The 24,828-nt window shown below is 41.7% G+C and overlaps 3 protein-coding genes across 4 annotated transcripts; 2 read left to right on the top strand and 1 right to left on the bottom strand.

Moving 5' to 3' along the window:
* The first annotated feature begins 8 nt into the window (after window positions 1-8).
* acbd7 (acyl-CoA binding domain containing 7) lies at window positions 9-1,357 on the top strand. The gene is made up of 5 exons (XM_079274897.1): window positions 9-164; window positions 747-864; window positions 958-1,020; window positions 1,102-1,218; window positions 1,295-1,357. The coding sequence occupies exons 1-4, from the start codon at window positions 153-155 to the stop codon at window positions 1,173-1,175; spliced, it is 267 nt and encodes an 88-aa protein (XP_079131023.1). The 5' UTR covers window positions 9-152; the 3' UTR covers window positions 1,176-1,218; window positions 1,295-1,357.
* A 656-nt stretch (window positions 1,358-2,013) lies between these two features.
* crot (carnitine O-octanoyltransferase) lies at window positions 2,014-8,755 on the top strand. Of its 2 annotated transcripts, none has more exons than XM_079275714.1 (17): window positions 2,014-2,118; window positions 2,749-2,888; window positions 3,321-3,445; window positions 3,543-3,724; window positions 3,843-3,967; window positions 4,084-4,192; window positions 4,312-4,405; window positions 4,535-4,660; window positions 4,773-4,874; window positions 5,029-5,112; window positions 5,199-5,306; window positions 5,414-5,544; window positions 5,635-5,758; window positions 5,872-5,950; window positions 6,758-6,851; window positions 6,987-7,106; window positions 7,497-8,755. In XM_079275714.1, the coding sequence occupies exons 2-17, from the start codon at window positions 2,774-2,776 to the stop codon at window positions 7,615-7,617; spliced, it is 1,839 nt and encodes a 612-aa protein (XP_079131840.1). In that variant the 5' UTR covers window positions 2,014-2,118; window positions 2,749-2,773; the 3' UTR covers window positions 7,618-8,755. The 2 variants fall into 2 exon arrangements, with proteins under 2 accessions (XP_079131840.1, XP_079131841.1); XM_079275715.1 differs by lacking the exon at window positions 2,014-2,118 and adding an exon at window positions 2,267-2,313.
* Window positions 8,756-8,758: 3 nt separating this feature from the next.
* On the bottom strand, window positions 8,759-23,186 carry abcb4 (ATP-binding cassette, sub-family B (MDR/TAP), member 4). The gene is made up of 28 exons (XM_079275713.1): window positions 23,087-23,186; window positions 22,799-22,915; window positions 22,571-22,637; window positions 21,634-21,796; window positions 21,499-21,547; window positions 21,042-21,233; window positions 20,304-20,475; window positions 20,026-20,150; window positions 19,494-19,665; window positions 19,263-19,376; window positions 17,636-17,746; window positions 17,424-17,549; window positions 16,792-16,995; window positions 16,531-16,701; window positions 15,783-15,944; window positions 15,459-15,653; window positions 14,518-14,664; window positions 14,298-14,402; window positions 13,996-14,073; window positions 13,470-13,553; window positions 13,136-13,339; window positions 12,940-13,040; window positions 12,665-12,805; window positions 11,733-11,889; window positions 11,430-11,627; window positions 10,608-10,814; window positions 9,865-10,011; window positions 8,759-9,458 (listed from the first exon to the last, which is right to left on the bottom strand). The coding sequence occupies exons 2-28, from the start codon at window positions 22,861-22,863 to the stop codon at window positions 9,252-9,254; spliced, it is 3,864 nt and encodes a 1,287-aa protein (XP_079131839.1). The 5' UTR covers window positions 22,864-22,915; window positions 23,087-23,186; the 3' UTR covers window positions 8,759-9,251.
* Window positions 23,187-24,828: the final 1,642 nt, after the last annotated feature.

Genomic DNA, 24,828 nt, shown 5'->3' with positions numbered 1-24,828 from the left:
CAGCCAATCAGCTCCTCAGCAGCTCTCTGCTCCCTCCTCTGTCGGCCTCCCCTCGGCCGACTACATTGCATCGATCAGCTATGGCGTAATCAGACACATCCAGCCGACGCGAGGAATACATTCATCTGAACTACGCTGCTGCATCTGCGAAAATGTCTAATCGGGTAAAATATTCTCTGCTCTTCTCTCCATTTCAGTGGCAATATACCGGAGATGCATTATCGTGAGATGAATAACGGTCTAAATATATTTATCTTCTGGCTCGTTGGTCCCTCTGGTGCTGCAACTACAACTGCAAGCAGATTGCTTACAAATGAGAGAAACAAGCAAATATTATTATTCGGCTATTATTAGGAATAAAAAAGAAATACATTTCAGGGACATCTAAATTCCAATACTGTTTTTAGGGGTTTTCAGGTTTTTGTCGACGGTGTAAAGGGTTTCCAATGGTTTATAAATATCTGTACTGCTATGCCCTAGATCTTTTGTAAAGTAGATTATTCAAGCTGGCACAAAAACACTAGAGTCTTGAATAAAAGCCCATTGTTTATCTCCAACTTATGCAACAATAGGTCTCCAGAGCACTGCAGTGTGACCAGAATGCTGTGCTCAGATTTCTTATTCAATATGTACATTCACCTATTCTGTCATAACTACAGACTTCTGCTGCACTACATATCTTAAACGGTTTGTCAGACTTGGAATTACAGGGAATTAATTTATTTCAGAACATTTATTATCTGCAGGAAGAGTTTCAGAAGATGGCAGAGGATGTGAAGAATGTGAAGACGAAGCCTACGGACCAGGAGCTGCTGGACCTGTATGGACTCTATAAGCAGGCGATGGTTGGAGAGATTAACACCGGTATGACTTGTAGCAGAAAAACAACATCATTTCCATGCAATGTTCCCTGAACTCTAAACATGTCCTCCGCTCTGTGTGCCATCACAATTGTAGATAGACCAGGAATGATGGATTTGAAAGGAAAAGCCAAGTGGGAAGCCTGGAACTCCAGAAAAGGTAACAAGTTTTAAATGTGTGTAGATGTAAAAGTGGCCAAAAAAAGCCAACGATTTAACACTGCAAGGTGTTTTCTTTCAGGAATGTCCAAGGACGATGCCATGTCAGCCTACGTCACACTAGCAAAGGAAGTCATCGGCAAATATGGCATGTAAGGCTTGCAATAAACTGAAGAGGCTAAATTAATGCTGACTAAATGTCTACTAACTCAACAACTGAAGAAATGTTGCTGTCTTTATAACAAGTACTTCTACACATGCAATATGATATGTAGCTTGATTCCTAAACAGGACAAGCTGAATTCTGTCAAACATGAAAATAAAACCTCTGTATTATGTTTTTGTTTTGTTGTTATTTATAACGTAATACAATTCAACAGCAACACAAACTACGTCCTCCAAAATTACCATTTGAATCAACACATCTCTGAAACAGTTTCAACAAAAACTGAACATTACAACCTTAATGAAGGTACGATTTGTGGCAGGACTGTTATATTAGACCACATGATCTTTTAGCTAAGGGTACCTACTGTACTGTAAGCACAGGAGAAAGGGTTCTCTTAATGACCTGTTTGAACAGCAGGAATGATTACAGCAAGCAAAGCTGCTTCAATGTGGGCGTATGACTTTTGTTTTAAGACTTTTGAAGCTATCTTTTAGGATTCTGCTTCATTTGGTTTCGTCTAAACCATGAAAAAAACAGACCAAACCAAAGCTACACAAAAGTATGCAGCCAAAGGTGTCCACATACTAACTAATGTGTATTTTGCAAGAATTGTTTGGCTTTGCTGTTGAGAAAGGTTTACCGTGTCATCGACCAGTGAATCTGCTTCTATACCTTAATTATTTCCATCAGTATTCTCCAATAAACATGAATGTAGACTTTGTGGTGTGGTTTAGTGTCGTTCATTCACCTCGCCTCTTCTACTGATAAAATGTAGCGCCTGCCAATGCGCATGCGCAGTGCGATCTTCCGGACTTTCACCCTGTGCAGTGGTACGGTGCAGTGAGGTTTAGTGGGGTAAAGGCAGCCGTGGACGACAACACGCAGAACTTCACCTGTGCAGGAAGCTCAAGTCAACGCGTCATTAATAAGGTTAGCATCCTGATGCACTGTGAAAGCTATGAGTCGCGTGTTTACATCAAGTTGACCGCGTTTAACGTTAAGTTGCATGTCCAACATCGTTGTTGACAATAACATTGACCCTACTAACGCTAGCTAGCTCACTGCAAACCGTTATGTTCGTCTCAATTATCTTATTAAAAAAGTTAAAACTCTGTCAACAAGCAGGTAAGAAACGTCGGGCTCTATTTATTTTGAAGGGGGCGTTTTAAGCCGAGTTTCAATAACAATGTTTGAGTCATGTGATCGTAAAAGGATTTTAAGAATCTACGTCAATATTGTTTTGGGGCAAATAACGTTTGCAACACAGCCCAGTAACATTTTAAGGCTACTTAATATTCCACATTAACTGTGGGATATTACAACAGTCAGAGAAACGCAGAGCCTTTTGCTTTATCTGTTTATGTACACAACACATATTGGCTTATTGTACAACTTACACAGTAATTATTGTCGATGTTTTCAACGTAACAATCGTCTTCATTTTCAGAATGAATAGTTCCACACAAACTAGAATGACTGCTTTTTGTTTTGAATTTACTGTATGTAAAATCTGAAACATTTAGGACAAGACTATCACACATGTTTGTTTTGTGTTTCCAGTCTGAATTCCTTCCAGGAAGAAGAAATGGAGAATAATTTGTCAGAGTCTCTGCGTGAGCGGACCTTCCAGTACCAAAGCAGCCTACCGTCCCTGCCTGTCCCGTTACTAGAGATGAGCCTTTCGAAGTACCTGAATGCAGGTAGGATAGCAACTTTGAACAACCGGACGAGTCACAAGTTCTGTTTAAGATCTTATAAACATGCAAACTTTAAATATTTACTCAAACAAATACTGTAAACTTCCCTTCTCTTCATTCCCCTTCCTTTCCTTTTCATTCCCTGATTCTTTCTCCTCTATTGATGATCTATCACTCCCTTGTTTTTGACCAGTGAGCTTGCACATTGATGAAGAATCACTTTCCCACTCCACTCATTAGTGTGACACAACATAGGTGTGCAAGCTACTGCTAACAATGACCGGATGACACCCATGTTGGTCTCAAGGCGTTACATATTATGTAAAATAAAGGCCTTTTCACTTTGCATTTTACAGCAGAAGATGCTTAAAGTTCACAATGACCAGCAGCTGGAGCTCTTACTGACTCATTTTGTGTTGCCACGTTTTCCATCAGTTCAACCATTTGCGTCTGAGGAAGAGTTTAAGGCCACAATGGATATTGTGAGGAAATTTCAAGAGGGTGTTGGCAAAGAGCTGCACCAGAAGCTACTGCAAAGAGCCAAGACCAAGAAGAACTGGGTGTGTAATGGAGCGTTAAATGCCTTGTTTTGGTTTTACAGATGTCCTCCTCAGTCATGGATGTTTTTACTGAGGTGACTGTGTTTTTATTCTTTAGCTTGAAGAATGGTGGTTAGACACTGTGTATCTGGAGGTCCGCATACCCTCTCAGCTGAATGTGAACTTTAGCGGCCCGGCGCCCTACCTGGAGCACTGCTGGCCCCCTGAAGAGGGAACTCAACTGCAGAGAGCCAGTATTAGCACGTGGCATACACTACAGTACTGGAACCTGATCCGCACGTAAGACACACTTTTACAAGCTCTGTTTTTGTGGTGTGTTAAGGAGAAGTTCCTCTCCTTTTTACATGAAGTCAGGTATATGTAATGTGTTGTTTTTTCTCTCGCTTCCATATTTTAGAGAAAGGCTGCAGCCCCAGAAATCTGGCAAAATAGCATTAGATATGGACCAGTTCAGAATGTTGTTCAACACCTGCAAAGTACCTGGAGTTCAGAAGGACACCATTCGTAACTACTTCAAGACAGGTAGAGTAATCTAGGTTCTTATCTCTTACCTTCAGACCCACCTGCATACTCTTTAACACACTTTCTCAGCTTACAGATCACCTTTGTGTGTGTGTACATTTGATGCGGTTCCACAGAGCGTGAAGGTCCATGCCCCTCCCACTTGGTAGTGATATGTCGTGGAAGGATCTTCACATTTGACGCAGTCTGTGATGGACAAATCCTCACTCCTCCAGAACTACTGAGGTAGTGATATACACACTCGGTGAACCCTGCAGAAACCCAGTAATAATGAGCTGGAGGAAGGAGGAGCACCCAGGGTTCAGTGTTGCCTCATTTTATTTTGTGTGTGTTAACCTCTATAGGCAGCTCAGCTGTGTGAAAGAGTGCTGTGAGGGAGAGCCAGAGGGAGACGGAGTGGCTGCTCTCACCTCAGAGGAGAGGACTCGGTGGGCGCTGGTAAGGGTCCTCAAGTTTGGAGATTTTGGTGTTCATCATGGTGAATAAGTTCTAAAATACATTTGTGAAAAAGTTGTCATACAAAAGAGGATCGGTACTTTTTTCAGCATTTACTCTCTCTCTCTGCAGGCCAGGGAGCATCTAATAAGCATTGAGCCACACAATAACACCATCCTGGAGACCATCCAGAGCAGCCTGTTCATCATTTCTCTGGATGAAACAAAACCCTACTCTACTCCAGAGAACTACACGAATGTACGAGCTGCACAAAGTTGAATCGCTAAAGATTTCACAACATAGTGTTCACTGTTTCCTAAAAGACAAGAGGTGTGTGTCTGATTGTGTGACCATGAAATTATGAACACAGTTGATCGTGGAAGCCCTTCAAGGAAATCCCACCATACGCTGGGGTGACAAATCTTACAATTCACTCGCGTTCGCAGACGGCTCTTTTGGATCCACTTGTGATGTGAGTTTGTATGTGCGCGCCACGCTCGGGGAGTTTCACCACACTGTGAAACACATTTTCAGTGCAAGAATTTCATGCTGCTCATCTTGAAAACTTCCTGTCCAAAAGCAAATAATTCTGAAGGAGTTGGAAATAATAAACGATTGTTTTGCAGCATGCACCATATGATGCCATGCCACTGGTTTCTATGTGTTGGTATCTGGACCAGCAAATCAAAGTTACAGAAGGCAAATGGAGGGTAAACATTGACTCCTATTTGTTCGCTACATACATTTGAACAGGTCATCTGTCCACTTTTCATACGTCGATGTCGATGCTTTGTAGGGCTCAGAGGCAGTCAGACCCGTACCCCGTCCTGAGGAGCTGGTGTTCACTGTCGACGAAAAAGTCCAGAGTGACATCCGCCACGCCAAACAGCAATACCTTGAGTCGGTGAGCCAGTATTCAACACCAAACTGCAGTAAAAAAAAAAACAAAGCCTGATGCAAAATGACTTAGTCACAGCTGTGTGGGTTTCCACTCTGTCGCTGGTTTTACAGACACAGGACCTGCAGATGGTGTGTTACGCCTTCACAGCATTTGGAAAAGCAGCCATCAAACAAAAGAAGTTGCATCCAGACACCTTTGTTCAACTAGCGATGCAGTTGGCCTACCAGAGAATACACAAAAGGTACAGACTGGTTTCAGATAGGGCCATGCATTTACTGATGTTTGAAGTGTGAGGTGAACCGCCCCGACTGTCTCTTCTTGCCCCTCAAAGGCCAGGAAGTTGTTACGAGACAGCAATGACTCGCAAGTTCTACCACGGCAGGACGGAGACGATGCGACCCTGCACCCAGGAGGCTGTGAACTGGTGTGAAGCCATGATGGACCCCACCTGTGATGTGAGTGTGTGCATGTCTGAAAAAAACCTGCACTGTGGCAAAAACAACACAGAGTATGGAGGTGGAAGCAGTCTTTGCTTATTTGACATGTTACATACACATGTTTCTGCCAGGTTGCTGCCAAGAGGAAAGCCATGCTGCTGGCCTTCAATAAACACAACAAACTGATGGCTGAAGCCCTGGAAGGAAGAGGTTAGTTCACTTTACAAACATGTACTTGCGTAATATTCCTATTTATCACCGTTCAATAGTCAAGACAATCCTGTCCAAGCAGATCTCATCAAATAAAAACGCTCCCTAAAACGACAGTTGCCGTTGGTAGCGGTGGCTCACCAACAAATTTAACAATTTAGGAAGTAGAACAGAGTGATTTATCTACATACCATATACATTGTCAACAAGAGGAACAGTCAAAGAATAAGATTAGGACCAACGGTAAATTACAAATCAGTTTAGCATGCTTCATGAGCTTTATATAACTATGGCTAGCCTGGTTAGCAGTAAACTGTGAGCAGGAAAACTTCAACAATCATAAAAAACAGCAATGATAAAAAGAGAAGTTATAATGGTTCAACAAGGGAAAAGTGAGATGAGATAATTGCCTGTCAGCCTTTGATTGGTCACATAGGTCTCAATTTCTTTGTAATTTGATATCAAAATGAAATAATCTTTTCTTCCTGTTAAACCAAATATGAAGTGTGCTTACGTAAGCTAGTACCAACCAATTAGATCATGACATCCATCCATCAATCGATTTGCAACTTTTAGAGACTAGGGGTGTGTGTGTGTGTGTGTAGAGCCACAGTCCTCTGTAGCTCCATATCACGCAACATTCTGAGCCCTTCCACATTTTAACTGTTCAATCAAATGAAGTGAAGGATATGATTTAAATCCCTCTCAAAACTACACACTGCTAAAATATTCTACTTCACTCGGAAACACTCACAGTGCAGAAGCTAAAGACGCTCTAACTTCCGTTTCACTGGGGTGTTGATCCAGGTTTTGACAGGCATCTCTTTGGGCTGTGGCTGATTGCCAAAGAAGAGGGACGACCCACTCCAGAACTCTTCATGGACCCCCTCTATGCAAAGAGGTACTGTCTGGAAAATCAACGTTTTTTGAAACTGTGTGTCTACACCAGGGTCTGTACTGGTTGTATCGTCATGGACATGTAGGTGTCCAAAATCCATTTAGTAGACCTGTAACTGAGTTGTGTTTTTGTCTGCAGTGGTGGTGGTGGTAACTTTGTGCTGTCGTCCAGTCTGGCGGGCTACACTACAATTCTGGGGGCTGTGGCTCCCATGGTGCACCATGGCTATGGCTTCTTTTATCGTATCAGAGATGACAGGTGGGCAGACAAGAGATACGCATGTTTCCATAAGGCTGTTTCTTCTTCAGAAACTCTTTATATATAGACTGTAAGTTAACCTACAGACTGGTGTGTGAATGTGTAACCAGACAAAAATGTTCTCAGTGGGTTGACATCACCAGTTGAATTGTAACTACAATATTTTACATTCTTTGGGCAGATAAAACCCCTTAAAAACACAGGGTTAATTTAAAAATGGCCGCTGGTCAAGCCAAAATCAAAGCGTCTTTTCGTTGTTGATTTTCAGAAATGGTAATGATACGCATCAGTGTCAGTCGACTGTTCATTTCAAGTTTGAAATAGTGTGTAACTTCCCTGCAGTTTCAGAAACTGCATTCATATCCACACTGTGTCTGTTTTCCCCTCCAGGATCGTTGTCTCAATCTCAGCGTGGAACTCTTGCCGTGAGACAGATGCTGCGTCACTATTCAACAACTTCTGTAGCTCCTTGCATGAGATGTTCCACCTGGCTACCACATCTCAGCTATGAGTGCTCACACCAACACATTAATGCACACGCGGCTCATTAACCCTCCGTTAATAGCCGACAGCTAGCGAGCGTCATGTTTGTTCTCAGCAAAGATCAATGCAAAGGTACACAATCTGTACCGCTATGTGATAGCCACTGGCTTTGGCATTAAAACACATTTATTAACTTTTCTGCTTCTTGAAGTGATAAATAAGACATTCTTAGGGTAAATCGTTTTTTCTGAGTATATATTTTAAAATCCTGACAATATTCTATCACATTAAGCTGATGCTAAAGCTCAAGTGAGTAAATGTTCAACTGACACTCAAACTGTTCTTAAGGTGATTTGACTGTTGACCTTAGATTTTTAGTTTATAATAAATGAAAGGCATTCCAATCAAACCCATACTAACTTTATAAAGTTAAATAGAATAACTTTTCTTTGTTTTTGGATTGGTGAAAATCTACAGGCGTATGTAACAACAGTACTGAGGAATCTTTCCTCAGAAATCAGTTTATATCATCTTGCCGTTTGTTTCGAATCTTGAAATAGATGCTTTAAAATCCAGTTGGACTTGAAACTCTTTGAAGACGAAGGCTCCTTCCCTTACGTCTGCACTTGCCACATAAAACAGCCGTGTGACCATATTTCTGCCCCAATTTAAACCAGAATTTCCTCAACTGGTGAATGTGGAGCCAGACCTCCTCGGGCAAAGGTCCGAAACATTACAATAATAACTAACTCGCGCTATTTAGTGCCATATATATATGTACATATATATATGTGTATATATATATACATATATGTGGGTCCGGATGCAACTGCGTCTGGGTCCGGACCGCGGTCCGCCAGTTAGAGACCCCTGTTATAGAGCTTGCACACTATGCAGCTTTCTTTTGTTTGTGTTCTCCATCTGTCAAGTGAAAGATGATATTAGGATGACTGCTGTAACCATAAATTAACCTCAAAAACTGATTATTTTACTTCCTCTGCATTTAAAGTCCTGGAAATTATGAAATGAATAAGGTTTTACTTCCTTCCCAAATGAAATCAATATCTCTATTGTCAACAGCACTAAATGTGTGATTTTATAAATGTAGCAAAGATGTTCTGACAAATAAAGTTGAAAGATTTCCATCTGTTTAATTGTTTTGTGAAATGGGCACCATAATGTTAAAATGAGGAAGTGTTTCAATAACTGAATACAAAACTTTAATAGTTGCATTTAGGCACATTCAACAAAAAGGTTAGCAATTCTTGCATATGTAGAAACAAAATAGGATTTGTGGGTTAAACGGTCCAAAATCTGTCCAAATACATATCCGGTAGAACATAACTTATTTGTCACATTGTGTATTTAAACCTGTGCTTCTCTTTCTGTCACATGTCAAAGTATCTTCTGTGAAAAAGGTCCATAAAAGCAACAACGAATAAACAGTATTACAGAAGTTAGACTTGGCAAAATTGACTTGTCTAATTTGATTATAACCAAAGTATTAGAGGCACAGCTGAAAGACAGATTCTCTTAAGGCTAAACGGTTACTGAGTTACATTTTTTAAAGTTGGGACCCATTTAGACCCCAGGGAAATATGAATAGCTCTGGAAACAGAGAGATAGGTGTAGTATTGCTCCCGGTGTCTTCTGCTTATTCTCTTATTTCCTCTGATGGCCCATCTGTTTGTTGACCAGCATGTGGTAGACGCCCTTTTGGGCCAGCAGCTGTTGATGTGTCCCCAGTTCGGTCACCACTCCTCCATTGAAGACAGCGATGCGGTCTGCATTCTGGATGGTGGACAGACGATGAGCCACAATGATACATGTCCTGCCCTTACTGGCCTCGTCCAACGCCTCCTGCACCACCTGGAGAGAGCAGAATGACAGTGACCTCCCATGTACATGTACAGGGCAGACTGCAGCGCATCGCTCGCTCTGCGGAGGAGGTGAATGGCTGCAATCAGCCGTCCCTCCAGGACGGAAGGCTATGGTCCATCAATAACAGGTACTTTCCATCCACAGTTGGATCCTCTTCCACATTAAAATATCTAATTTAACTCTGTAACCAACAGTTAAATAGTATTTCAACACCTCTGTGCAATGCATAACTTATTTTCCATTCAGTACAATTGAAATGATATTTTCTGCTTTAATAGATTTGTTTGTATTGTCATTTTCTTGTTCATTGGTCTGACTGGTGCTAGCATCATTTGTGGGAAGGATTTATTTAGCAACTGGTGACTTTGTTTATCCCCTCTCCCCCAACACTCACCTTCTCACTCTCAGTGTCGAGTGCGGAGGTGGCCTCGTCCAGGAGCAGCACTTTGGGGTTGCGGAGTATGGCTCGGGCTATGGCTATACGCTGCTTCTGGCCACCTGACAGCTGAGCTCCTTTATCACCTGCCTGAGTGTCGTACTTCTGCTCATACAAACAGAGAGAGAGAGAGAGCGCATTATTTATATATTGCCAAAATAGTGACAAAAACATCCACACTGTAATCCACACACCTCACTGTGAACAGTTTTTATTGTGAATACTTTGGACTAAGAAATTGTCCGGTTGCACCGTTTTGCAATTAACTGAAATTGATTGATTAGAAATGTACCATTTTGAGCACTGTCTACATTTGTTTATCTATATTAAGTACCAATTTGCATATTTAATCTCACAACACTTCCTCTGAAATTATTAAGAAATGATGGATCCTTATAAATAAAGCAACAGGAACACTTATCCTGAAAAGCAAAGTCTCTGATTGATTTTTAAATACCATTTGTCAATGCTGTGAGCACCACAGACCACATTCTATTCATCATGATTGTGTGGCGGTGGAGGAATAAATGAGATATTGAAAGATGGATACCTCTAAGCCTGAGCAAATATAGCCCAAACTAGTTACCATGAGAGGTAAGAAAGGTTTTTTTAACCATCATATCCCAATTGTCCCAGTAGATGGCTGTTGTGAGATGCTGTAAAGATGTTTTAAAGCATTACTGAAACATCACAGCAGTTACCTGTGGCAGGCTTTCTATGAAGGTGTGAATGTTGGCTGCTTTGGCAGCTTCCTGTATCTCCGCCAGGGTTGCGGTGCGGCTGTTGTCTCCATAGGCGATGTTTTCGCTCAAGGAGCAGTCGAACAGCACAGGCTCCTGGGATACGATGCCGATCTGAGATCTCAACCATTGAATGTTCAGCTGTTTTGCATTTATATTGTCCAGCAGCTGAAGAAGAAGAAAATGTCAGCCATCATTGTTGGAGAAGCAGTGGTTGAATTTGATGTCTAAGACATGCAACAACTGTTTTCCTGAGCAAAATATCTGTATATTTAGCTGCTAAATACTCCACCAGCTAGTTGCTGACTTTGTCTGTGTGGCGTTTAGTTCTGAGCAGGTAGTGTGCAGTTGCTTCTTAGAGCTTCTTTGTTTTAATTCTTGAAAATAGCTGCCTGCTCTGGCCGAAATCAGCATAAATGTGAAGTTACAAAGAGCCGAGGGGGAGCTGGATAATAATTATCTGTGTTTGTTTTAAAAACTCTTGTGCATCACTTAAAAATAAGGATGTATATTTTTTATATTCTCGCAAAAAATATTGTTTCCTCTCACAGAAGACAGTCAGCAACAGCAAGAATCCCATCAAGATAAAATGAAATGGTTTGTGCAGTAAATATAAAAACACACATGCTACACGGGCCTAAAACAGTCTCAAGGTCCCTGTCTCGTCAGTACAGCGCTGTAAAGAAGCCATAAACACATTGGCCAGCTAACCATTAACGAGCTGACAGTAGGTGAAGAGGAACGAGTGTTAGTCAGCCACGTGGGTGTGTTTTATCTTCTCACCACTCTCCCCTCCCTGGGATCGTAGAACCTCTCTAGCAGCTGGACGGTGGTGCTCTTTCCACAGCCGCTGCTCCCCACCAAGGCCAAAGTCTCTCCCTTGCTCACCTTTAGATTCAGCCCTTGGAGGATGGGCACATCGGGGCGTGAAGGGTAGTTAAAAAAGATATTGTCAAAGTCCACGTTACCATCGAATTTGTCCTGGTGGTTTTAAGAGATGACACAGAAGAGAGATATGTTAGCGTGTGTGTAAAGAGCAGTACCATAAATGACGTGTTTTTGTGTGTGGGGCTTTGTGTTACGTACCGGTGACTCCCCCTCCTGTGAGAGATTGTCGATGGCGGACTCTTTCTTCAGCAGCATCATGAGGTGGGAAGCTGAGATTTTGGCCTTAGCATAGTTTGGAGCGAAGGAGTTGGCCTGTCCGAGAGCCATGGCACCGTACAGTATAGCAGAGATAACACTGGGAGAGAGAGTCAAGTGCTCATTAGTTCTACCGTTCACATTTAAGAGTCAACGGAAGATTCATTTACTTTTATATTTTAGTTACCTAACTTTTCCAATATCCCTGTTTAATTGACCTTAAATTACCTTTTAGCTAACTCATACAATGTAATGTATTCAGTATCTGCTTGTTTCTATATTTCTATAAGCTACTCTGATGTTGAATGAAATATTTTACATTTCAAATCATTATTTTATGATTGCACAATTAAATCAAATAGAAATTTAACGATGTCTTGTGCATCACTTTAATACATTTCCATAATTCAGCCTGACTGAGTGTCTTTGGAAACCTTGGGATCTTGAAAGGATCAAATGTACAGTATACAGTATCTGAGGGTTTACAATGCAATGTGTTGTATAAATGAGTTAATATGTCTGTGTTTTATGCTTGTTCAGAAGTGACCTTTGGGCTTCTTCTTTATGTAACAGGTAGGAAATAAATGAAGGTGGAGGCTTAGTTGCGTTAGCATTACTAAAACACACGTGTGTGTGTGTGTGTCTTTTGGACCATCAAAGATGTTTTGTGGGACTTTGTCCTCTGGGATTGGAGCCAACTCATTCACAGTGGCCTCTCACATACTTCAGGCCAGGGTTATGATTAAAAGCCATATGAAGCTTCTCCTCTTTTGTAACCTACGTGTGCACACAAACAGTTCATCTTCGCTATAATAAACTAAATTTGAATCTGCTGATTAAGAGACAAGACAAAGTCATGCTATCTGTTTACTCACAGGAATACTCCCTCAACATCCATCCTTCCTGTCACAATGAGCCAAGCTCCAAAGCGGAAACAGCCTGCATAAGCAAAGTAGATCATGGCCTGGGTAAGGGAGAAGGTGAAACCATGCACATGGGCATTTTTCTGGGAGTTCCTGTTCAGAGAGTGAGAGAAAGGTGGCATCAGAGAGGTCACTCCTCAAATGAATCTAATTGGATTCAAATAGATGTATAATACTAGTTCATATATCCCATGGAGAAGATGGATCTGTGGTTTAATGTCTCGTACTTGTATGGTACTTCAAGGTTTTCCTGATACAAACACTCAAACTTGGGTTCTCTGCTTAGAGAGACAACAGTACGGATATTGTCGATGGCCTCTGTAGCAATCTGTAGAGATGAACCATGCAAACATTATATCTACTGTTTATCACAACAAAAAAAAAAGAATTACCAATTAGGCACATTTCATACTGATTCCCTACCTTTCCAGCCTTCTCCAGCTCCTTCTTGTCTTTGGCGGCATATCCGGTGAGCGCCTGCATCTCTACAGCTCCAGCCGCTGCCATGAAAGGCACCACAGCCAGGACGAGCAAGGTCAGGTGCCAGCCGTACACAAAGGAGATGACCACAGAGGTGCCCATGTTGGCGACGTTCTGGGCAAACGTGGCCATACGTACTCCTGTAGCCTGAGCAGGCGTGAAAGAAGGGTACAAAGTAAAGGACCGGAACACTGATTTTCTGAGACGATTCATTGTTTTAGTGTTTGGAAAATGGCTTTGTTAATTTTGTGTGTTTGTGACCGCTGTTGAGACTTACCCCTTGCACTTGGGCTGCGTCTGTGGCCAGTCTCGTAGTGAGTGCTCCAACACTGTTGTTGGGGTGGTCAAACCAGCCGAGGTCCTACAAGAAAACAGGGAATGTCATTTTCCATTGGCCATGAAAATAAATCCATTCATCCATCTATTATCTTTTAAGCCGGCTGACATTGGGCGAAGGCAGCTACACCCTGGACAGGCTGCCAGACCATCGCAGGCCTGAATAACACAGCCAGACAACCATTCACGCTCACATCCACACCTACGAGCAATTTAGAGTCATCAATTAACCGAAGCGGCATGTTTTTGGACTGTGGGAGGAAAACCGAGAACCCAGAGAGAACCCACGCCGTCACAGGGAGAACATGCAAACGCCACACAGAAGGCCCGTCTAGCCCGGGAATTCAACCCCACACCTCTTGCTGTGAGACATTATGAGTTAATATTTATTAAGAATACAATTTCTATAGAAACTCAGCCCCGACAGAAACAAGCAGAGACGAGAAAAGAGGCAAGGTTACACGTACCTGTCTCATCATGGCCGTGAAGGCATCGCGTCTCAGTTTAAGGGTCAGAATCTCTCCAGATTTACCAAAACAGAAGCCCTGTTAAAAGTTTACAGACAGAAGGCATGACCACACAAGTTATACTAACCAGGTGCTTGTTGTATGTCTTCAAATGTATCATATTTATTGTATCATCTAAGTCTCAGCAAGAAATCGAATAAGTCTATTTCCAAAAATATCAAATTCCTTTGAGGGCAATAAACCCCCCCCCCCCCCCCCCCGGGAAATTAATATACATCAACATGCATGTGTGTTAGTCATACCTGTAGAAACATGGTGATGAAAGTTACAACTCCAATAACGACAAACATCAGAGAATAGAATGTAGATCTTGCTCTGATAATTTCTTGATCTGGTTCGTTAAACACCTGAGAGGAGAAAAAACAAACAGATCATTTCTAGCTTTCTACAACACCTGACAAATGTTGCATCATGAAGCTTTAAAACAACTTTTGTGTTGCACAGATACAAGGAGTAACATACGGTGATGATCTTGGCGAAGATGACAGCAAACAATGGTTGCATGGCTCCGTTAAAGACGGCACAGATGGTCCCTACCAGAATGTACGGCCACTCGTGAAGGTTGAGACGCAGCAGTTGCGGGAACGACATGAGGGGAACATTTTCATCCTACAGAAAGAGAGGAAGAGCTGAGCCACATCTCCTTTCATCTCCTTCTGCTTTTTCCTCAGGAAGATATTCACAAAGTTAGAGTGTGGTGAACTGAATTGAATATGTAACTGTTGGAATGTGGGGAAAGATGGAGGGAAAGAGTGGTTAGGGAACAGAGGAGAAAGTACAGCGCCATCAAAAATATCTTCACAACTGGATTATCGTGTACATAGTTCAGAGGCAGGGGACAGAAAATATAAGATCTGTTTAGGATGTTTCCAAACTGGATCACTGTCAAAGTTAACAGTCTGTACTAAGAAGGAGAGGCTAAATAATCCTGGAATTGAGCAAGTCCTATTTCCTCTATATATTTTGGCCACTGTTAATAATCTTTTCTAATTCTCTGTTTCTTATTCGAGATTAAATCGGATACAATTTTATCAGAAAGAAATATATCTTAAATCGTCAGCATATAAGAAGACTGAATGCCTCCTGCCCCCTCTTTCAATCCCAACATTCAAACAACGCAAAGCTAAAGCTAAGGGTTCGATAGCAAGGACACAGAGAGGGGAGAGAGGAGAGGGGACAGCCCTGATTCATCCCTCGTTGGATCGAAAAGAGACCGGTATAATTAGCTGTTAAGGCCTGAAAAAAAGAAAATCTAACTCAACCACGTCAAAAGACTTCTTGGCATCTATGTACTCAATGTAGTAGTGGGGTGGGACTATGAGAGTATATCATATTGTTTGCCCTGCATAGACACTGCATTGACCCAGCCACTCAAACCCCAGAGATGTTGCACCAAAGCTCACCTCTTCTGTACCGCAAACCTTCAACTTGTCTTTTTCCTCTTTCTCTCCCTCTGAGGCAGCAAACGAGGCGCCTCTTGTGGACTTCCTCCTGTGCAGAGAGGACTGAGAATGAGTCTTGGCTAACGGGCTCTTCTTGTCCGCAGAATGCTCCCACTCCTCCTCCTCCTCCTCCCCCTCGTTGACATTTTGAAAGGTCTGCAGCAAAGAGAGACGGGAGGGAACCACAGAAATAAACAACATCAGGGATGTCCATTCGGAAATTACAAAGTTCCCCTCGAGTTCAAGCCCAACCAAATGGTGTGTCAAGTGTTTATGTGTGCCTACCTGCATGGAGACCAGTGTATGGTAGATTCCCTTTTCTTCCATCAGTTGACTGTGAGTCCCCAGCTCTACAATTTCACCTTGCTGAAAGCCAGCGATGACGTCCGCGTTTCTGATGGTTGAGAGGCGGTGGGCAACAACTATGGTGGTACGACCCTGTCGGACCTGCACAAACAGACGTGTGTCTTTATTTCCTATGCTTACATTTACAAGAAGGAGCTATAATTGACACATTTGATCATTTAGTGACTGAGGCTTTATGAGGATGTAATGAGACACAATGGTGCTTTGACCTGAATACTAACATCATCATCATAGTATGCTAATATTTGCTTAGGCTAAACACAAGTACAGCTGTGGATGATGGGAATTCCACTTGGTTTTGCAAATATGTGATTGAAAACCACTACTACTGGATGAAGTCTATTTGAATTGCTGGTGGTGCTCGTGGGAAAGTCAGAGCATTACCGACGTCAGTCAGATTTATCCTCTGGGGATCATGAATTTGATTCCACTGCAGTCAACAGATATTTCAGTCTGGACCACAGTGGTGAACCAACAGACCGACCAATACCGTCATCTATAGAGCCACACCATTAGTGCCGCTACAGAAAGTAGTAAACCAACGTCATCTGCTTTGTATTCAGTATTTTAACTGCAGTTCTTAAAAATATCTGCGTCAGTGTAAAAGTGCAAAGTATGCTAAAGCTTTTCTGAACGAGGCAGAGCACGTGTCTGTGTATATTGCTACCTTGTCGAGTGCAGCTTGCACAATGGTCTCACTCTCAGAATCAAGAGCAGAAGTGGCTTCGTCCAACAGAAGGATTTTGGGGTTGCGGACGAGAGCTCGAGCAATCGCAATCCTCTGCTTCTGTCCTCCACTCATTTGAGTCCCTCGGTCACCGACCATCGTCTCAAACTTCTGCTCAATGATAACAGTCTCAATATTAGCAAGTGGTGGACAGAGTTCTTGATACACACAGAAGACAGGGATTCATAAATACAGTCGTACGTCAGGAAAGTCCATAATGAAGTTGTAAGCATTAGCCTCCTTGGCAGCTTGTGTGATCTCCTGCTGCGTCACGTCAAGTCGGCCGTATCTGATGTTCTCAGCGATGGTGGTGGCAAAGAGGATGGGCTCCTGACTCACCACTCCGATCATCTCTCTCAGGTAGCGGACGTTAAGAGAACGGATGTCGTGACCGTCGATAGTCATCTGAAGTGCAGGAGTCAAACATACACAGCACTTAATCTAATTCTAAACACAGCATATTGAGTGAGTAATGAGTATTTAAAATCACTTAAGAATCACTTCACATTTTTGGACATTTCAAGACTCTCAGCATTGATTTTTATATCAATGTAAACTTAAATCAAAGGTGCCGTGAAAGCAGGAAACATCTGAGGAGCAGCAGCAGTGACACCGCGAAAGCAGGATTTGCAGTAAATGTGCGGAAACAAACAAAACACTACTTTGATCTTTATCTTTATGAGACACCTGCACTTATTGAATGACAAAATGTTATGAGAGTGCAATGCTAAATTGGTGGAGTACTCTTTCAAGTCCTCAATTATAGCAGAGTGGAAATGGTGACAAGTGCTGAATAAATCCTTTGAATGAAGTGGTTGAGAAATCTCACTTACAGATCCTTCTTGAGGGTCGTAGAACCTCTGCAGCAGCTGGACCGTAGTGCTTTTACCACAGCCGCTGCTGCCAACCAAGGCAATGGTCTGCCCACTCTTCACGCTCAGAGAAAAGTTATGCAATACCTACGAATGATAACAATATCAGTCACGGGATGCAGGTTGAAGTATGTATGTTCTAGAGTTCAGTAAACTGTCGAAGGGGAACATACTTTGACATCCGGCCTTGAGGGGTAGTTGAAGTGGATGTTCTTGAACTCTATGTTTCCTGTGATGGAATCGGGTTTGAAGCCAGCCTCTGAATAGCTGTCGATGGTCGGTTTCTGTTGAGACAAGAGTTTTACTTCTAAAGACTAAAGCTCTGTTTTCATTTGTAGTTCAGCCACAGTTGGATAGAAACCTGATTCTTATCACAACCTCAAACAGACAATGGGAGGAAGGCTGTTAGCCCCGCATGTTTAGGTGAGCGTATTTAGAAAAGGCGAATATGGTTTTTTTCCTCAGCTCTTTGTATTTTCACTGCACACCGCTATTCTCCCTCAAAGCTTGAGCTCTGTGTTTCAACAAAGAATGAGACTTTTATGTCCCTTTTGAAGGCCTCACACTTCTGTATTTCAGACTAGACAGTAGAAACTAGAAACTATAAAGCCCCTTTCTAGATCAAACATCACAATGTGCTTTGCAATATAAGACACAACATACAAGTGAGTAATACAAAATAGATGAAAATGTGTCCATGGATCTTCGGTCCAAAGGGAGAGAGTTCACGGGTTTAGGAGCCATGACTTTCAATTCACAGTCTCCCTCAGTTTAGAGCTTGGACCATGAAGGTGTACCCTGCCTTTGCCCAATGTAGGCTGGGATAAGCGGGTTTAGATAATGGAAGGATGGAAGATGAACTAAAATACCCTTGGATGCTTGAGACTCCTTGTTTTATGCTCGTGTGTAAACAGATGTAGGACTCAGCCAGCTGTTGGTAGAATATCCTGTATCCGTGCTGATAAACTGTAAACTAAACACAGGAGCGTATCTATGTTCCCATGGTCCCATATTCCCCAGTTTATAATCTTCTTAATTTGACACATTGATGAGACCTTTCTAAGGGTTTTATGTTTTCTCAGCAATGTATGTTTCTCTGGGACAAATGTTGAAATCATCCACCGACAGCATGTAGCCTACTGCTTGTACCATACAGTCTCAAGTATGCGGGCGACACATTGATATCTCCACACTAGCTGTATGGATTATCACCATTCAAACTGCATTTGAAACCTGCATCTCCATTCATTCAATTGCAATTCAAACTGTGAAGAAAGCCCTTACCAATCTCATATGATGTTTATATCAAGAACATAGGACCCTGGGAACAGGGGACCCTCTAAACGCAGGTACATCCCAGAATAACAACAAGACCTTTGCAATTACTCGAGAAGTGAAACGGAAGTTAGAGTGTGTTCAGCCCCTGTTACGGTTTCAAATGTTTGATGACCCATCCTGCACTCAGGGTTGCTGACAAGCTGCAAAACGTTCATTTCCTCTCTCCCTCGTCCTCCTCCTGATATAACAACAGGTGAAGGAGGTTAGCTTGTTAGTTCAGGACGGGGAGAGCCACAGCTGTGCAATATCAACCAGACGACCTGACAGCAGGTGCTCCAATTAGAGCAAAATCCAACATATCTGACTCCAAGTTGTCGGCTGCATCAAAGCGGCTCCCCAGAGTGCCAGATTACAGTGGTGCATGTTCAGTAATACAAAGTGACAACTGTCCAGCAGCAAAAATATCTACAAAAAACACATTTTTAACATGTGTGCTTTGGGGAATAATGTTGCATCGCTTACGTGATCGATAATGCTGTACACTTTATGTGCAGCTCCTCGGGCACTGGCAAAGTTCTGGATGTTAGGAGAGGTCTGTCCCACAGTGAACGCTCCAATAAGCACAACGAAGAACACCTTAAGAGACACACACACACACACCAGCGTTAGCCACAGCAACCTTCTTTTTCAGAGTCTCACTTATGTTCAAAGGGAAGTGATTTGAAGACATTGTGTCATAATATGTCCACTCACAGTGAGTACAGTTCCAATGGTGTACTCGTTGCTCAGGATGAGTGTACTTCCGTACCAGAAGGCCAGAGCATAGGACAGGTAGATCATCAGGAAGTTGATGCCAAAGGCAAAGTTGGCATATGTCGCCTTCTTTATTCCCACGTTCTTTGCATCCTCCAAGTTCTTATTATATCTGTGGTGCAAGAGACACAAGCACAGGTGCTAGTTCAACAGAGAGCAAATTTAAGCACAAATTAGATTGCAATGACATCCTAACAGCATCAGTAGAAAGCACTAATATAATTCCATTTTTATGGGTTTTATCCACAACAGCTGGAGGCTGAACCAAGATCTATTTTGGCTGCATAGATGGTTTGCTAGAATAGAAGAAAATCATCTCTTAATCTTCATCTTTTGTGGAGCACATTGAGTTCTATCTTGTTGTATGAAATGTGCAATGCAAATAAATTATTATAGTATTATTATTATTATAGTAGTAGTATTATTAGTATTATATTATATCATATATATACATAAATCATATTGTACATACCTCTTGATTTCTCTTTGCTGACCACTGAAAGCAAACACTGTCCTGACAGCAGAGATTACCTCTGATGCCACAGCTCCAGCTTTGGCATATGCAGCCTGCTCTTTAGAAGTGAAGGTCGCGAGCAACTATTCAGACAAGGAGACAGACGTAATGTTATCCAAAATACCCGCAGGGGGCTGTGTCCTTGTGATAGCAAGAGAACGGTGGAAAGATGGAATGAAGACAAAGAGAAAGTCAACTTTAAAAGAGCAACACAAAGATGACGGAGAGAAGCTTACCTTCGAGAAGATTCCAGCTGAAAGGCCAAGTGCAGGGCTCACAGCCAGGATGACTAGAGTGAGTTTCCAGCCTTTGGCAAAGCCGATGATGAAGGATGTGATGAAGGTGCTGAAGGCCTGAAGAAGCATCCCGGCCTTGTCACCAATACCCTCTTGGATCTTATAGACATCACTGTGCATGCAAATATAATTCATATGTGTGTATTAACAATGCAAGAAAAAACATTTTGCCGTTGTCATGTGAAAACAGACTTTAATGTTTTAACTTCAAATGAAGGATCATATTATGGGATAATGAAAGAAATCCTAAAAATAAGGATGCTTTTCTTTTCTACGACAGAGATGGAAGTCACTTTACAGAAGAGCTGAAAGTATTGATTCATTAGTCGATCAACAGAAAATGATTCAGCAAAATTTTGATAATCATTTAATTGTGCGATTGTTATTTAATTGTTGTTTTCATAAAGAAGAAATCCCAAAAGGGAGACTGGTTCCATCCATTCATTTTGAATCTTCTATGATAGTATATTGAATATCTTTTGCTTCGATTGTTGAATACGTCAACTTGGGCTCTGGGAAATGTTACGGCCATTTTTCACTTACATAGAGACCAAATGATGAATCAAATATTTGAGAAATTGATGAAAAAAAAAGAAGAAAAAGTGAGTTGCAGGTCTGCTTTACAATAATGCATTTCAGTGCATGTGTAACAGAGTGTGTTACTTGTCTGTTACCCACTCTGTAAGACGTGTGTTGAGCTCTCCTGTTTCAGAGACATCGAACCAGCCGATGTCCTGCCGCATGATGCAGTGGAAAAACAACGTGCGGATGTGTTTTGCCTGCCGCCCGGCAGACAGGGTCCAGAAGGCCACCTGCCCATAGGCTACCACCAGCACGACAAAACCCAATATGGAGTAGCTAATGGCATATCTGGAAGAAGAGACGTACTGTGACACACATGACTTTAAATCCTCCGCTAAGACTTGAAGACAATTCAAATTCTCTATTTTGTTTCAGAAAATGGAAGTTGGAAGACGATTCAATTGACAATATGAATAAATTAAGCAATTTTACATCTAGAGAAACCCATACAAGTTCCCTGAAAAACATAACAAGCACATCCATCAAAATGAAATATGACAAGTATTTTCCCCCGACAACAACTTGGTCTGTTTCTGATCATATAAAGTCTTACCTTGTCATTTCTTCCTCTAAGGTGCTGTTTATTTGTATGTTGGTGACATCTAAAGACACAAGGTAAGAAACAACATTGTCAAATGGTGTTTTGTCTTATCACAATATCTGCCCATGTCTGTAACTGGAAACTCACTGGTGTTGTTGGAGTTGATTTGTCCTGGAGAGGGGTTATGTACAAGGCTGTCTGTCATGTCCCCAAACACAATACACATGAGAGGAAGAGTTACACCGTTGGCGATGGCACAGACGCTCCCAGCCAGGATCAAAATAATGTCCACGCCTTTTGCAAACCTAAACTGCACTCATATAAAAGGAGTGTAGTTTAGGAAGGATGAAAAACAGAACAGTAGAAATCAGTATCTGAATGTTGCTTCTGATGATTTGTGGGGTGTAAAAAATGTGAATAATGCAAACAGAAGGGGGAAATACTTTAAACTCTAAGCAGCTATTATATTCTCACAGCAGGGGACACGTGGAGTCAACCCCAAACAAAAGGAGGATGTGTCGCACTCCCACCCCCCCCCCCTGTCTCCTCCTCTTACCTCACACAAACTTTGACACACAGATGCTTGTGATCATACCACATACAGCCTTACTTATATTACCAGTCTGTGTTCTGTTGTTTCGAACACACAAAGACATAACATTTTAGATCAATTCATTCATTTTAGATCAATATTAAAACAGTAACTTCAATGACAAATTGCCAAAGTACAGATCTGAGTTACTGAGATATTACTCAGAGAAAAGAGAAAATTATTCTCATTGTTCCAACAAGCCAAACCGAGCTGTGTAAACCTGTCTTTGGTGTCATTCTGTCCCTGTTCCTACTTGTAAATGCAACTTCTTATTTTGCTGCCCATCTTGACCAGGACTCACAGACAGAAAACTTTTTTTGTATCTTGATGGGACGTTTCTGATTAAAATATGAAGGCAGGATATACAGTAGGAAGAATACAACTGTAGAAAGCATAAAATAAAGCTCCATTAACTGCTTCAAAGGAACAATTACTTTGCATTACGTGTGGATCTGACAGAAAGACATCACAGTGTGTGATGACTGAGCTTACCACTTCAATGGGGCCAACCATGGGCAACTTTGCCACTTTTTCTTTCTCCTTTTTTTTGTCCTTGCCACTGTAGAATATAAAAAGCATGATGCATTAACATATATATATATATATTTTTTTCCAGAGAATAAGTGAGACACGTGTTGAGGTTTGGGCGCATATGAATCGACACTGTTTTAAAAAACATTGCTCTTGAAATCTACAGCAAGAGGGAATTTAAAAGCGTACCTTAAATGTCCATTTTGTTGGTGTTTGGCCGCGGGCAATTTATCCATTTCGTCCTTCACATCCATGTCTGGTTGTCGTCTAATTACGTCTCAATATAACCTACTTATATGATCCTCTCTGAGAATAAATGAAACAAAAACATCAAATCACCAAAAAGCAACGCCAGGATTCAAAGCTCAGTGGCGCAGTCTGCATTGTAAACTGTATCGTTATACTGCAGATGTTTCTTCATTTTTTAACATTTAAAAAGGTAGAGTAAAGAAAATAAATAGTCAAACACATGCATACCGTTTGTCTACCAACCCCTCCTACTCCGGGCTGTATGCTCGTCACACCAGCGCCTCTCCAGTCCCTCGTCCTCGCGCCTCTCCTGTCCTCACGTGCCTCATCCAAACCGTGACGCTAGAGGCTGATAGCCACCCAATCGCAAGACGAGCCTCGCAGAGAGTTAATTGAAGCCTGTCAGCAGCCGCCTGTTTCCCTGTCATGTCGAGTGGAAATGATCACGCGCGCTTCCGATTCCGACCACAACGACGACAGCGTCAGCCACACAGAACAGAGGCTCGAGGGAGAGGAGGCTGAGGGCTGACAGCTGGAGGCAGAGAGAGGGGCAGAGAAACGCCAAGAAATGTCCCGAACACGCCACAATTAACATAAAAGAGAAAATACAGCCAGAGTGGAGGGTGTCTGCAGATACAGACATTGTCACTAACTATAGTGGATCACAGGTGATGATTCAGAGGGATAAATGTTTTGAGTCAAACCATATTTTGTTTGGGGAAAATTCTACTCATTGTGCCTATAACACAAATTATAAACTGTGAGAACTTGTTCTGAGATTGACCCCTGACTAAAGGTGAGAGTGCAAGCACAGTTGTGTCTTATTTGTTTATTTAGTGAAATGTGCTTTGTGTAAGAACTTTTACTTTTTAACTAGACTAGTTAATGTTCAACAGCCCACATACTGTTGATAGGGTTCACACTTTTTTCCTGGTGAAGTCCAAAGGTTTGTTTTCTTTTCGTGAGAAGAGCCAATTCCACGTCATTATGTAACAAGCGTACATAATGAACTCAAACTAAACTCCAAAACCAGCAATGAAAGCAATGTATGGAGGTGTGTGGTCTGTGTTGTGGTGTTGGGCCGAGGCGAGCTCGATCAACAGCCGGCACTCCATTGTCATCTTATTGTCTTAAGTTAAGCATGAACAAAAACAGTCTGGTATACTAGTACTTTACTTAAGTATTTCCTTTTCATGCAACTTTATAATTCTACTGTGCTACATTTCAGAGGGATGCACTGTACTTTTTACTTCATTTAATTGACAGCTGTACTGTTGATAAACACATATAATAAGTTTAGAAATACAATATATCATTAAAGATTAAACCAGAGTTTCTGAACCTTTCTGACCTGTGGCCTCTGTCTGGTTTCAGCCTCTTGTCACCTTTCAGGTGTCTACAAGCTGTTTGCATCTGTAGTGAATGTCCCCCGAAACCTCTCGCATAGTTTGATTTAAATACGTGTGTGTGGTCAACAGAAGTAGAATTATCCAAAGTTTCACCAAAAAAATAAAGTACAGGTTAGAGAAAATAAATGAATACAGTTTTGAAAAGAATAGTTTTAAAAAGTTCTTCTTCTTTTCTCTCCCATCAATCATCTCAGGACCCCTCATGTTTATTCTGTGGCATACTGGAGGGGGTCTGACCTCTAGGTTTGAAACCTCTGGACTAAAATACCTGATATAGTTCAAACTAGATCCACCTCCACCAGCTAAAGAAACACAATATCAGTATCAACACTATATAATAATGCATCAGTCGTAGGTGCATATGTTTAAAGTTGAATTGTTATATCCATGGTTTAATCTCTTGTTGAACTCTGACATAGTGTTGTTAAAGTACAATAAAGACGGACTTCACCCCATGTTAACATAGTCATACTCCTTCTCTTTGTATAACTTTCCTTTAAAAGTAACTGATATCTAAGAGTATTAAAAGAAGTACAAAATATAGACTATAGTGTACTGTAA

This window comes from Melanostigma gelatinosum, assembly GCF_949748355.1.
Source record: "Melanostigma gelatinosum genome assembly, chromosome: 9".
Taxonomy (NCBI): domain Eukaryota; kingdom Metazoa; phylum Chordata; class Actinopteri; order Perciformes; family Zoarcidae; genus Melanostigma; species Melanostigma gelatinosum.
Note: the sequence above shows the minus strand (reverse complement) of the source record. Positions and strands in the feature narration are given on the sequence as shown.